We start from the raw sequence: 15,160 nt of genomic DNA on the forward strand, positions 1-15,160 counted from the left end.
AAAGGCTTGCTCTACCTACCTTCCATTTGTTTCCTAAATATATATAAATATATATATATATATATATATATATATATATATATATATATATATGTTATAGAAGTACAAAATGAGTGACTAATGTTCACATTTGTGGATTACCACACCACACACAGCGCTTCACCTACCACCAGGGGGCGCCTCACCTCACAGTTTTGTGGAAACGTGGATTTACCAACATATGAGAGGAACCTAAAACGACTCCTATTCAGAAACGACCCCATTATGAAGAGAATAAACTTACACGTCCAGCATCTCCTTCCCTCCGGTCGCGGTTGCAGCCGCTCACCACCTTCCTCCCTCACGTTCACACCTGAAGCTGGCGGGTAACTTGCTCCGCTCCTTGCGCCATCCCGGCTGCCGCCACTAGATGGCAGTATGAGCATAGTAAAACACAGGCGGGCGCCGCAGCTTTCTCTGTAGTGTGTGTAATCTCGCTCTTTCGCCGCTAGATGTCCCTGTGACCGCTCAGGAACTCACTGGGCCGCTCCTGCTTTTTACTCTATGGTGAGGCGGGTCCACGTGTAACAACAACACTTGTTCCTGTTGCTGCCGCGGACCGGCTCCCATGTGCTGTGTGAGTGTGACGTCTGTTCTCCAAGGGTTGTGACGTCACGGTTAGTAACCTGCTGCGTCATGTGTTATATTGTGAGAGCAATGCATGTAGCTGTGAGTGGGAAGCTGTCAGTTGCTGTACTGTGCTGCTGGGATCCAGATCAGCACAATCCTGCTGACTGGTTCAGTTTAAAGGGACAGTGTGATCAGAAAATGTCCTAGGGCCCTATTCCACCGGACGATTATCGTTTGAATCTAAACGATAATCGTTCGTTTGAATAGCAGTTAACGACTAACGACCGAACGAGAAATAGTTGATCGTTTAATAAGACCTGGACCTATTTTTATCGTTGCTCGATCGCAACCAGTAGATAGAGGAGACAATAGCAGCTCCCTGGGGAATGACCTCTGCACAGGTCACAGAGCGCGCTCAGTGATGTCTCACATTCATCTCAAGGGGAAAGAGTCTGTCTATTGTCTATGTCCATGAGTCTTGCTGTAAAGCATGTCACTAAATGCTGTTAAAAACAGCTCAGGCAATATGGCAGCCCCCCATAACAATGTACAAATAGTGAAATAAGAAAATTACAGTCAAAAAGTAGAAAAAAATTAGAATAAAAGAACAAGTTTCAGTATCTGACTCTAATCAGTAAAAGAAAATCTAGGCGACACATTCCCTTTAAAGTGTCACTTTCACTTTAGAAATTTTTTTTTGATATTTAGAAAGTTTTGATCACTGTAAACCCCATCAATTGATAGAAGAAAGCAGGAGAAGCACCTGGCTGAGCGCTTCTCTCTCTGTCCTGCTTGTTGCTGGACAGAATCGGCTCCATAGACTTACTATAGAGAGTGATAAGCAAGACAGAGAGAGAAGCATATAGTTAAACGCTTCTCCCTCCTAGTTGTGTTGATCAGTTTTGGGGGGTCTGAACACCTAGACCCCCCCTGATGAGAGGTGAGTGTTAAGCTGTATACTTTAATTCTGTACTGAACACTCATATGTTTTGTTTTTTTTTGTTTGTTTTTTGCCATGCAGTTAGAATGAGACGAAATTACAAGCCTGAAGGACGACGACACAGAAGAGAGAACTGGCAGAGAAGAGAGTCCCGCTGGCAGGAGAGTGAGAGGTGAGTGCAGGATGAACAGATCGGAGTGACCTCCACATATCTGCTGCTTACTCTGTGACCCCCTCCTGTTATTATGTCAGGTTGTTTTTTAACCTTTGCTCTTCTCTATATTTATTATTTTATAGGTATACGTCCGACTTTGCCAACTCAAACACCTCAGCGAGTTCCTCTCCTGGATCATCTCAGTCCTCTTCAGTACCTGGTAAGCCTCCAGAAATTACTATTACTATCACTAATACTACTACTAATTCACTAATTACTACTAATTACTATCACACAGACGTGTCAGAAATTGTTTTACTGGTCTTATTCTTAAGACTCCCACTGATCACTAGATAGAGCTGGGAGAAGCATAGCGCTGAGCGCTTCACTCCCCGCCAGTGATGTCATGATACCAGAATTTTGAGTTTTATACCAATACCAACTTTTTTATTTTGATACTTAATAACCTATAAAAAAAAAAAAACATAAAAATACAAATATAATGCCCCCCAGCTTTTACACTGTTCACTGTGTGATACATCTGACATGCTATCTATAGTCTTCAGCTCCCACTATTAGTGATAGATAGATAGATAGATAGATAGATAGGAGATAGATAGATAGATAGATAGATAGGACATAGATAGATAGGACATAGATAGATAGGACATAGATAGATAGGACATAGATAGATAGGACATAGATAGATAGGACATAGATAGATAGATAGATAGATAGGAGATAGACAGATAGATAGGAGATAGATAATAGATAGATAGATAGGAGATAGATAATAGATAGATAGATAGGGGATAGATAGGAGATAGATAGATAGGAGATAGATAGATAGATAGATAGGAGATAGATAGATAGGAGATAGATAGATAGGAGATAGATAGATAGGAGATAGATAGATAGGAGATAGATAGATAGGAGATAGATAGATAGGAGATAGATAGATGATAGATAGATAGATAGGAGATAGATAGATAGATGATAGATAGATAGATAGATAGATAGATAGATAGATAGATGATAGATAGATAGATAGATAGGAGATAGATAGGAGATAGATAGATAGATAGATAGATGATAGATAGATAGATAGATAGATAGGACATAGATAGATAGGAGATAGATAGATAGATAGATAGATAGATAGATAGGACATAGATAGATAGGAGATAGATAGGAGATGGATAGATAGATAGGAGATAGATAGATATTATACATAATAAAGCTTTGGCTGTCCAGGCATGATGGGAGTTGTAGTTCGGCATCAGCTGGTGAACCAAGGTTCAGGTAAAATGGGTAACATGTTACTATAAAATAATGGCAATTATATTATCCAATATATAATATTATCCTATTATATGACCAATAGTAAATACTTATCTCTGGTTTCCATTTAGAACTTCCAGGTTTCTACTATGATCCTGAAAAGAACAGATATTTCCGCTTACTGCCAGGACACAATAACTGTAACCCACTGACAAAGGAGGAGATCGAGAAGAAAGAAATGGAGAAGAAGAGGCTGCAACACCTGGAAGAAGATGCCAAGAGGAAGGTGAAGCTCGTCCTGGGGTTTATAGTACAGGGCAACAATCCTCTATTGTAGTTACGCCATGTCTTTTTACGTCAGGAGTCCACAAGCCCTGTTACGTGTCCCTGTCACTTTATCAGTCCTGGGCTGGGTGTTTAGATCAACCATTGGGAGAAATGGATGCCTAAGGTTTCTTTTACACGTTCAGATCAATCGCTTAATTGCTCGTTCAGGAAACGACAAAGGCGCTGAGACGGAACGATAAATCCCTAAGAAAAGTTGTTAATGTCATTGTATTTAAAGGGGTATTCTGACGTAACTTACTCAAACGTAACTGTTGATAAGTTGCTTCCCTTAGTGAGACTAACATTTCCTTCTATACTTGTTATTATCTATTCAGTCTCCTTTCCCCAGTTCTGAGCTTCTGCTTTCTGCTCAAAACACAAAAATCTATATGTGAGCCTTTCTCTCTATCTCCCCTCCTCCCTTCTGAGACAGCTGATGTAAACAAGTCCCTGGCAGGCTTTATCTTCTTATTTGTATCTTCCTTGCAATGCTGGGAGGGTCATTCTGAGGTTAAGTTGCTGATTAACTGTGATTCTACCCCCGGCTTTACAAAGAAGCTACAAAGTTGCAGATAAAGCCTACCAGGGACTTTTTTACATAATCTGTCTCAGAAGGGAGGGGGAGACAGAGAGAAAAGCTCACACACAGATTAGCAGCTTAGAACTCCCAGCAGCTTAGAACTGGGGGAAGGAGACTAAATAGATAAGTATGGAAGGAATTGTTAGTCTCACCATGGGCAGCAACATATGAAAAGTTATATTTGAGTGGAATACCCCTTTAAGATCAGAAATAAGACTGCAATTGCGTTCGTAATATACCTGTAGGTGAATGACAAGTGTTTACACTGAAAGATTTGCGAACATTTAACAGTGATTTAATGGTCGGCTGAAAAGATGCGATCTACGACATAGAAACGGATTTTTGTCCATCGTTTGATTGTTGCCGCCATCTAAAGCTTTGGATGTCCAGGCATGATGGGAATGGTAGTTTTGTAACAGCTGGAGGGCCTGAGTGTTCCTCCATACACAAGTCCATTGGGGCCTCCATGCCTGTCCATTAGCTATTGTTCTGATTTACAGCCACCTAATACATTCCTGAATATCCAGACTACCTGCTGACATCTGTTTGTATCACTTATATGCAGAAATCGAGCAGGCCTGGATTAAACGCCTCATTGCTGCTCCGTAAACAACAGCTTGGATTGCTGCCCTCTTCAACCTACTGCAGGTGGGAAAAAATATGCATGAAGTCGCCAGACGCATGATGTTATAATACTCCGTCGGCATATATAATATCCAAGAAAGGGCAATAAATAAGTGACAGTGTTGTGCTATTTTTTTTTTCTCCCCATTGAAATTCGTAATAAAGAAAATTGCAACTCGGATGGTCGGCTTACAGAATACTTATCATTCCAATGTCATAAAATGGCAGGTATCCCCCATCTCATCTAACATAGTTATACTTGTAGAACTCATCAAGACTAATATTTTTGCAAATACATTCATTTATCATACTTGCCTCCTTCTTCTGATATGCATCTCATTGTCTAGGTTACCGACCACCACTCTGTTCTAAAAGCAGTGGTCTGGCTGGTGTGTGTGTGTATAGCTATATAGAGGTATGGTGTGTGTGTGTGTATATATACTGTATAACTTATAAATAAATATATATATACTATAGATCACTGCTTTTAGAGCACAGTGGTGGTCTGTAACCTAGACAATAAGATGTCAACAATGGGAAGAAAAGAACATCATATCAGGAGAAGGAGACGTGTTTGCAGAAAAATTTATCATGACGAGCCAAGCAAGTATACTTGTTGTGATGAGAACTACATATATATCTCTCACCCAATACTGTTTTCCAGCAAACAAATCATGAGTTCTCCTCGCAGACTACACCGGCCCATCTGGTATTTGCCAGAATTGCCAGATGAGCAGTACCTCCCCGGGTTTAACCAATGCGTCATGTAGTAATAGATTCCATCTGTACCTGCTTCCTCATGTGTTCCTTCTCTTACCCCCTGTAGACGTTTTCATGAGTTGAAAGTGAGCTGTATGCAGAGGAAGGAGGTGTCTATCATTAATCCTGAACCCGTCGGTGCCGGTACGCACAAGTATGAATTCATTCTGGTAAGTCTTATCACATTGGTTTTTTTCATGCCAGACCTATATAAATCTAATGACTATTGTCATATGTTACAAGCGTGTATTCCCATTACTTATATCACTCTCTAGGCCGACTCATCATGCGAACGGTTATTTGTGGTGAACGACGTGGAGAATGGTTTTTGTAAATATGGCCTTCTGAATCTTAATGGACTGTGGAGAGATGTGCCTACTGCCGAGAGTCATGACCATCCATATTTTACCAACCAGAAGGTAATACACTGACTTCTTTAACCTTTTAAAGGGGGTTTTCATTAACCTATGAGTGATGTCTCATCACTGTGTTTAATGGAGTGATGCTGTCTGCTCTAAACATTTATGCAGCGATCCTTACGGGGTTAATGTGATTGTACCAGTTCAAGCCACATATTAGGCTTTTTATATGACCTTATTCACTTTCACATTCACTTCAAATTTTGTATTAGTCATTTGCATTTCGAGTGCAAATAGTCTTAATTAAAAATTCCCTAGTATTTATCTTCTACCCAGAGAAAGAGAAGATAAATACATTAGGTGGACTTTCTGTATTCTGTGATAGATATAGAAAGCAGGGAGGGGGAGGGAGTTATACTCAGTTCAGAGTGTGTTGATAAGGGAAAGCTTACACAGACGACATTTCACATGGACATAAGATGAAGGAAAACATACTAAAGGCAGTTTGTAGGGGAGAATTACAGGGGCTGTGTGCAAGTATGGAGAGACAGTAGCTGTCGCGTATATCTCCTGTATACAAAATAGAGCAAAAGTCATTTGCCGAATCCCGCCCCCCCCCTCCCTTTCTTTCTCTCTCTGTAGCAGAGAAATTGTAGGAAATGTTTAATAAAGACTATTTAAAAACTCACTTCAATTTGCATTCAGGAAACAAATGAGTAATACAAACAGGTGTTCATAGTTTTTAAGTTGAATTATAATAACATGTTTAGTGTATTTGCTTCAGACTTGTTTTTTAGTCTTTTCCTATTTTTTTTTTCCTTCCACAGGTAGTTACTGCATGTTGGGCCTCACTGAATGCACCAGACTCTCATGTTCTGTATCCTTTTGCTCTACTGACTTAAATCTTAAATGTATAGGGGTGATCTCCTATATCAGAACACTGCACCTGTGATCTGCTGAATTATTACACCTTGATGATCCTTCAGAGTTTGCCTTCTTGGAAAACCAGAGGCCCCGGGCTGTGTCAGTCTAATGCCAGCATGGTATTTTAGGAACCTGGCTGCAGACTATGGTATGGTTACTTCTTGTGTGTGACCTCTTATGTTGTTGCAGTGACATTAATACATGTGTGTGTGTATTTCATATAGATAATCTCTTTTCATGAGATGAAGGGCCTACGGACAGGGAAACCCTGTAGTGGAGTCTTTCCCTGTCCTGTATCATGTATCAGTATGTTGCCGGGAGCAGAGAAAGTGTTTGAATCTTTGCAGCACAGTAGTTGCGCGGCTCAGTCATTACAGTGCTACAAAGGTTCAAACACTTTTTCAGCTTACGGCATCATATTGATACATGATACCGCACAGGGAAAGACTCCACTACAGGGTTTCCCCATCCATAGAATACTGGACCTGGGAATAAGCACTAAGCTGTGTGAATCTCCCTGCTGGTCCTAACAATCGGTGAGGGTCTCAGATCCTAGACCCACACCAATGAAGACATTTGACATGCCAAACGTTTTTCAAAATGGAAACTATGATTCCTCTGAAGTATGTGAGTGACTCTTACACATTGTTACAAGAGTCTGTTCTTACTCCATGACGCCCGGTTTCACCAATTTTGTTAGAAAAATGTACAAATTTCTAAAAACTTTCTATTTTATAGATGATGTTCGCCCAGAAGTGGTCTACAATATCAGGATCTCTAATGCCTGGTCTTGTGCATGGTGCCTCAACCCTCGGTTGGAGAGTTCTTTTGCAGCAGGTTTGTAACCAGGAAGCTGTAAAGATCCTTTAATCCCATCTTCATGTATCAAGCATTGTGTAAAGTGAAACTGGCCCAGTCGCCCCTAGCAACCAATCAGATTCCGCCTTTCATTCCTCACAGACTCTTTGGAAGATGAAAGGTGGAATCTGATTGGTTGTTAGGGGCAACTGAGCCAGTTTCACTTTACCCCATGTTTGATAAATCTCCCCCCATGACTTTATATGTTGAGAAAAATTCTTTAAATATAAAGTAGCCATTTGTTCTGTACCTTTTATCATCTCAAGCTCACTTTTCCTCCTCCTCCTCCTCCTCTTAACATGGAAGGTCTGCGGAGTCAGCTCCTGGTTCTGAACACTATTACCAATGTCCAGCACACTTTCAAGACTGACAGTGATGTTTTGGCCCAGCAATTTGCCACACAGGTATGTCATTATCACCTGTATGTGTGTGTATATATATATATATATATATATATATTTTTTACAGGACGTTGTTGGCCACCTGCTATTAGGCTGTTACTGTGGTGTGATCTGTCTGCCAACACTGTACATGCTGGAACTTCCCTACATTTACTTGCATCCTGTTAGCCCACTGGGTTACTGGCCACCACTCTGCTCTAAAAGCATTGCTTTTAGAGCAGAGTGGTATAATCTAGACAATGAGCTGTCAAAAAGGGGAAAGAAAGATCAGGAGAATGAGGCAAGTTTCCTAAATTAATGTATTTGCAAATTCAAAGGGGTTGGCCACTTTATAGTAAAGTAGTTCAGTGTAGAGTATTAGTAAGTGTACTCACTGTATATACTGACAGCAGCTCCCTGTGTACTCACTGTATATACTGACAGCAGCTCCCTGTGTACTCACTGTATATACTGACAGCAGCTCCCTGTGTACTCACTGTATATAGTGACAGCAGCTCCCTGTGTACTCACTGTATATACTGACAGCAGCTCCCTGTACTCACTGTATATACTGACAGCAGCTCCCTGTACTCACTGTATATACTGACAGCAGCTCCCTGTGTACTCACTGTATATACTGACAGCAGCTCCCTGTGTACTCACTGTATATACTGACAGCAGCTCCCTGTGTACTCACTGTATATACTGACAGCAGCTCCCTGTGTACTCACTGTATATACTGACAGCAGCTCTCTGTACTCACTGTATATACTGACAGCAGCTGCCTGTACTCACTGTATATACTGACAGCAGCTCCCTGTGTACTCACTGTATATACTGACAGCAGCTCCCTTTGTACTCACTGTATATACTGACAGCAGCTCCCTGTGTACTCACTGTATATACTGACAGCAGCCCCCTGTGTACTCACTGTATATACTGACAGCAGCCCCCTGTGTACTCACTGTATATACTGACAGCAGCTCCCTGTACTCACTGTATATACTGACCGCAGCTCCCTGTACTCACTGTATATACTGACAGCAGCCCCCTGTGTACTCACTGTATATACTGACAGCAGCTCCATGTGTACTCACTGTATATACTGACAGCCTCTCCCTGTACTCACTGTATATACTGACAGCAGCTCCCTGTGTACTCACTGTATATACTGACAGCAGCTCCCTGTGTACTCACTGTATATACTGACAGCAGCTCCCTGTACTCACTGTATATAGTGACAGCAGCTCCCTGTGTACTCATTGTATATACTGACAGCAGCTCCTTGTGTACTCACTGTATATACTGACAGCAGCTCCCTGTGTACTCACTGTATATACTGACAGCAGCTCCCTGTACTCACTGTATATAGTGACAGCAGCTCCCTGTGTACTCACTGTATATACTGACAGCCTCTCCCTGTACTCACTGTATATACTGACAGCAGCTCCCTGTGTACTCACTGTATATACTGACAGCAGCTCCCTGTGTACTCACTGTATATACTGACAGCAGCTCCCTGTACTCACTGTATATAGTGACAGCAGCTCCCTGTGTACTCATTGTATATACTGACAGCAGCTCCTTGTGTACTCACTGTATATACTGACAGCAGCTCCCTGGGTACTCACTGTATATACTGACAGCAGCTCCCTGGGTACTCACTGTATATACTGACAGCAGCTCCCTGGGTACTCACTGTATATACTGACAGCAGCTCCCTGGGTACTCACTGTGTATACTGACAGCAGCTCCCTGTGTACTCACTGTATATACTGACACTAGCTCCCTATGTACTCACTGTGTATACTGACAGCAGCTCCCTGTGTACTCACTGTATATACTGACACTAGCTCCCTATGTACTCACTGTGTATACTGACAGCAGCTCCCTGTGTACTCACTGTATATACTGACACTAGCTCCCTATGTACTCACTGTATATACTGACAGCAGCTCCCTGTGTACTCACTGTATATACTGACAGCAGCTCCCTGTGTACTCATTGTATATACTGACAGCAGCTCCCTGGGTCCTCGCTGTATATACTGACAGCAGCCCCCTGTGTACTCGCTGTATATACTGACAGCAGCTCCCTGTGTACTCACTGTATATACTGACAGCAGCTCCCTGTGTACTCACTGTATATACTGACAGCAGCTCCCTGTGTACTCACTGTATATACTGACAGCAGCTCCCTGTGTACTCACTGTATATACTGACAGCAGCTCCCTGTGTACTCATTGTATATACTGACAGCAGCTCCCTGGGTCCTCGCTGTATATACTGACAGCAGCCCCCTGTGTACTCACTGTATATACTGACAGCAGCTCCCTGTGTACTCACTGTATATACTGACAGCAGCTCCCTGTACTCACTGTATATAGTGACAGCAGCTCCCTGTGTACTCACTGTATATACTGACAGCCTCTCCCTGTACTCACTGTATATACTGACAGCAGCTCCCTGTGTACTCACTGTATATACTGACAGCAGCTCCCTGTGTACTCACTGTATATACTGACAGCAGCTCCCTGTACTCACTGTATATAGTGACAGCAGCTCCCTGTGTACTCATTGTATATACTGACAGCAGCTCCTTGTGTACTCACTGTATATACTGACAGCAGCTCCCTGTGTACTCACTGTATATACTGACAGCAGCTCCCTGGGTACTCACTGTATATACTGACAGCAGCTCCCTGGGTACTCACTGTATATACTGACAGCAGCTCCCTGTGTACTCACTGTGTATACTGACAGCAGCTCCCTGTGTACTCACTGTATATACTGACACTAGCTCCCTATGTACTCACTGTGTATACTGACAGCAGCTCCCTGTGTACTCACTGTATATACTGACACTAGCTCCCTATGTACTCACTGTGTATACTGACAGCAGCTCCCTGTGTACTCACTGTATATACTGACACTAGCTCCCTATGTACTCACTGTATATACTGACAGCAGCTCCCTGTGTACTCATTGTATATACTGACAGCAGCTCCCTGGGTCCTCGCTGTATATACTGACAGCAGCCCCCTGTGTACTCACTGTATATACTGACAGCAGCTCCCTGTGTACTCACTGTATATACTGACAGCAGCTCCCTGTGTACTCACTGTATATACTGACAGCAGCTCCCTGTGTACTCACTGTATATAGTGACAGCAGCTCCCTGTGTACTCACTGTATATACTGACAGCAGCTCCCTGTGTACTCACTGTATATACTGACAGCAGCTCCCTGTCTACTTACTGTATATACTGACAGCAGCTCCCTGTGTACCCCATAGAGTTAAAATCAGGCTCCCCTCCTCCAGACTGTGGTGAGTCTGTCCATAAAATGGAGGAGCATGTGACCATTCCTTGCCATCTGTGTCCACCTCTGATTCATATAAAAGACACTGGGTTTGGGGCATGGTCACATGCTCCTCCTTGCTCAGCCATCTTATGGACAGACTCACCATAGAGCCACATGAGTAATTAGAAAGCTTTTAGATGGCCAGAATAATGTAATTAAAGGGATATTTTGCTCATGATGGAAAAAATTTAAAGGGAACCTGTCACCCCCCGTGCCGGGGTGACAGGCTCCCGACCCCCCGTTAGAGCCCCCTATACTCACCTAATCCCCCCGGGTCCCGCTTCTGGATCCGGTCGGGTGACGGAGATCTCAGCCGCTGCAGCCCGGCGCGCGCGCTGAGAGATGAGTCCAACGCTCATAGAGAATGACGGAGCGCTGGACTCTCCTGTCATTCTCTATGGGTGTTGGACTCATCTCTCAGCGCGCGCGCCGGGCTGCAGCGGCTGAGATCTTCATCATCCGACCGGATCCAGAAGCGGGACCCGGCGGGATTAGGTGAGTAAAGGGGGCTCTAACGGGGGGTTGGGAGCCTGTCACCCCGGCACGGGGGGTGACAGGTTCCCTTTAATGCTCCACAACCTTGCTGTTTATAGTTACCAAGTCCGTGGGAGTATTTTGAGCGGTCTCACGCCTCTCTGTGTACCGCCATTCTTGTTTTTGAACTTTTTTGTTCTAAAAGCTGGGTTCACACTGCGCTTTTGCAATGAGTTTTATGCAAAAAATGGATGGAAAAAAAAATAAATCTGTTTTTCCATTAAAAAACGGATCAAGATGCATCAGCTTTTTTTTTTTTTTTTTTTTTTTTTTGCAAACACAAGTATGTGGTTGAGCACATTTTTGTATACATGAAAAAAAATGCATTTTATTGTGTGTTGTGTTTTTTTTTTTAAATAGAAGTCAATGGAAAAACAGATGCACACAAATGCATTTTTTTCATCTGTCTATTGCATAAACCGAATGAAAAAAAAACAGATTGCAAAAACGCAATTTAAACCCAGCCTCAAATGGCACTGGCCGGAAAGCTTCATTGTTCCGGGCGGGCACGGACAGGAAATCACCAGCAGTGTGACCCAGAGCCACACCATTCATGGGCCCCTAAGTAATGTTGGAATATGGCACGTGGGTCGGTAAGAGCTAGTAAGAGGGGTGGATGTGGCCCGCTGGCCGTACAATGCTCTGCTCTGTATTATTTTTACTATGTCTATAGCATTACACTTGGGTTTAGTATCTTAGAGTACTCTGGCGCCCCAGTAAATGGCTGCACTACCCCTTTAAACACCTGGAGTTGCTACAGAGTTATGGAATAATCTTACACCTCACCTGCTTACTACGTGAATTCTTCACTTTACCCTTATTAGATGTCTTTTTACGTTGTTTCTTTCCTCGTAGTCCTTACTGCTCTATAACGGCTGTCGCTCTGGAGAAGTTTTCTCTGTTGATCTTCGCGTCCCCTATAAATCGCCTAAGAATTGGAAGAAAGGGGTGTCATTCTCACAAGGCTCCAGCATTGCATCTCTGCGTCTTCTCAAGGATGAGAATTACTTGGTGGTGTCCGATATGTCCGGGCAGGTACATCAAAGCCACTTCTATAGTCTGTACACAAAGCCACGCACAATGGAGTCACAGTCTAAATATCTTACTTGTTACATGTTAATAAGTTAGTTGCCTAACCTACTCGTGTAATGGTGCGTTTACACAGACAGATTTAGGAAGCCAAAGCCAGAAGTGGATTTGAAAAAAGGAGAAATCCCAGTCTTTCCTTTGTGACCTGATCCCTGTTTATAGTCTATTCCTGGCTTTGGCTTCAAAGATCTGTCAGATAAATCTGTCTGTGTAAAAGCACCATAACCCTTTGGGGGGTCAGGTGAATCCTGTTGACTAATAACGACATCCCACAATGACTTATATAGGTATAGGGCTGCACACTTTGAGTCCCAATGAAGAGGGGAAATGGAGTATTCATCGTAAAATCCTTTTCTCATCTATATTCGTTGAGGAGTATAGGCTGGTGCCACCTGGAGGCAACACTAAGCTACAAAAAAAAAAAAAAAAAAGTACTAGCTCTTCCTATCAGACTATAGCACCTTACAGGCAGTAAGCTAATCTAGTATGTAAGCAGTAGGAGAGGCATGCACAGCACAACATATGCAACTAACCCCAACAACAAGCAGACACTTATCTTCCTGGATGCAGAGCACAAGCTGAATAACCAAATAGATTATGGGAAGGCGCTGTGTCCCCCCAATGAGTATCGTTCTAAACGAGGCCGGGGCTGTCGGGAGAGCTGATCACCGAGGAAGAGGAGTGGGTGGGGATTGGGGTGGGAGTGCAGCCCGGCTGTTCCTTGCCACCTCAGAAAGGATGCAGGGGGTACAAGGACCTATGCAGGGACTTAGCTGGGGGTGTGGGAGTGACATAATAATGATATATAATAGATTGTTTATAACTTTATTGTGATTGTAAATTCTAGATTAAGCTGTGGGATCTGCGGATGGTGAAATATGTGCAGAACTATGAAGGACATGTTAACAGCTACGCCCACCTACCAGTGCATGTTAAAGAAGAGGAAGGGTTGCTGCTGACAGGTATGGTGTTTGTACTAAATCTACTCATAATTAGAGATGATCAGGCTCAAATCCAATCGTTGGTCATTTGAATAGGGGTGGCTGCATCCAACTTCTTCAGCCACTAGTATTCAAATACCAAATGATTGGACTTGAGCCTGCACATCTCTAGTAGCCAGATACACCTTACTTATTCAACTCTTAGACTACCAAGCAGTGTATTGGGCTATATATACAGCCCCTTGTACTTGTGACTTATTCAGCATTTCTATCACTAGTTTACGCTACACTCATTTAAGGTGGAATAAACCTAGTGACAGATTCCCTTTAAAGCGATTAATTCTAATTTAAAACTATACATTTACATGTAGTTGGAGAAGATTGCTATACAAGGATATGGAGCCTCCAAGATGCCCAGCTTCTGAGGACAATCCCATCACCACGTCAAGCATCCAGGGACTCTATACCAAGTGTTGCATTCTCATCCCACCCAGGAGGGAGAAGACCGGTTCCTGGGTTACTTATGGCTGTTGACAAAGACTTGTTTCACTTTACTTACGACTCGAGTGACACTTAATACACAATGAAGAACTTCCTTCAGTACAGTTCCAATACTGATACCTGCCATCTTGGTTTTTGGAAAGCACGTGTTTTTATGAATGGTAACTGGCATTTACAAGGCTAGTTATTTAGTCCGGTCATTTTATTATTTTTTTTACATTGTCATTTCAGCCTAAGTTTTCCGAGTTAAAAATACAGATATTTCAGTTCATAATGAAGCGATCTATAGGCAATTGCCTGTGCAGTTGGGAGGGGAAAGGAGGAAGTTTAGTTTATTTAAAGGGATTTTCTGGGCAAAACACTGCTAAGCAAGCTCACCCTACCAATCAGATGTTCAGCGCCATACAACATACTGATCAGGGTCCGAAGAAGTTATATATATAAAAAAATATATATATACTTAATTATTTTATTTATTTTAGGTCAGGACCAAAAGACACGATCAGCTGATGATTCTTGTCACCGGCTGATCTTTGACTTTATTACACAATAATCTACCGAATCTGCCTGATTATTTCTCCGTGTAATAGGGCCCTTAGTCTAACACCGGTCACTGACTGGTAGCAGCTGGCACCTGCCATGTGTGGAGCAGGCTCAGCTCCTAAGTCCACCCCATAGTCCCTAAGTGCATGACCCATAAATGATGATGTCACCAAGGCATTCAACAACATGGGCAGCAAGGGTTAAATAATTTCATGCAAGTGCACCAATTGATTTTAATGTTAAATGTGACATTTTCTGTACAACCAGGTGTCAGGTTTGGGTAGAAGACAAGGATTTGAGCACTGGACTGGTTTAATACAGTTTTAAATAAATGTTTTATATTGAATGTCCTGCGTCTTATTAGACTACTATTGTTTTCAAGGCCTTATATTTGC

The 15,160-nt window shown here is 42.6% G+C and overlaps 2 protein-coding genes across 6 annotated transcripts in view; one reads left to right on the top strand and one right to left on the bottom strand.

The window, feature by feature from the left end:
* DPF3 (double PHD fingers 3) overlaps nt 1-551 on the bottom strand; it is a 182,157-nt gene extending 181,606 nt beyond the window's left edge. For both annotated transcript variants that reach the window (XM_069950997.1, XM_069951002.1), the window contains exon 1: nt 284-551. In XM_069950997.1, the coding sequence (XP_069807098.1) occupies nt 284-294 (11 nt within the window). In that variant the 5' untranslated portion in view covers nt 295-551. The remainder of the gene's footprint in view (nt 1-283) is intronic.
* DCAF4 (DDB1 and CUL4 associated factor 4) lies at nt 347-15,111 on the top strand. 4 transcript variants are annotated; one of them, XM_069950995.1, is made up of 14 exons: nt 347-365; nt 1,631-1,721; nt 1,847-1,923; nt 3,116-3,270; nt 4,457-4,539; nt 5,342-5,444; nt 5,550-5,693; nt 6,461-6,510; nt 6,620-6,705; nt 7,296-7,394; nt 7,722-7,819; nt 12,547-12,726; nt 13,628-13,742; nt 14,093-15,111. In XM_069950995.1, the coding sequence occupies exons 2-14, from the start codon at nt 1,636-1,638 to the stop codon at nt 14,296-14,298; spliced, it is 1,482 nt and encodes a 493-aa protein (XP_069807096.1). In that variant the 5' UTR covers nt 347-365; nt 1,631-1,635; the 3' UTR covers nt 14,299-15,111. The 4 variants fall into 4 exon arrangements, with proteins under 4 accessions (XP_069807096.1, XP_069807095.1, XP_069807094.1 ...); XM_069950994.1 differs by lacking the exon at nt 347-365 and adding an exon at nt 427-546; XM_069950993.1 differs by lacking the exon at nt 347-365 and adding an exon at nt 540-616.
* Nucleotides 15,112-15,160: the final 49 nt, after the last annotated feature.

Source organism: Dendropsophus ebraccatus, chromosome 13 (assembly GCF_027789765.1).
Source record: "Dendropsophus ebraccatus isolate aDenEbr1 chromosome 13, aDenEbr1.pat, whole genome shotgun sequence".
NCBI classification, from domain to species: domain Eukaryota; kingdom Metazoa; phylum Chordata; class Amphibia; order Anura; family Hylidae; genus Dendropsophus; species Dendropsophus ebraccatus.

What these genes read in the sequence shown, in the direction of transcription:
- DCAF4 (XM_069950995.1), top strand. Translation starts at nt 1,636, where the DNA reads ATGAGACGAAATTACAAGCCTGAAGGACGACGACACAGAAGAGAGAAC. An exon ending in CGCTGGCAGGAGAGTGAGAG is followed by an intron (nt 1,722 to 1,846) that starts GTGAGTGCAGGA and finishes ATTATTTTATAG; the next exon opens with GTATACGTCCGACTTTGCCA. An exon ending in ACAAGTATGAATTCATTCTG is followed by an intron (nt 5,445 to 5,549) that starts GTAAGTCTTATC and finishes ATCACTCTCTAG; the next exon opens with GCCGACTCATCATGCGAACG.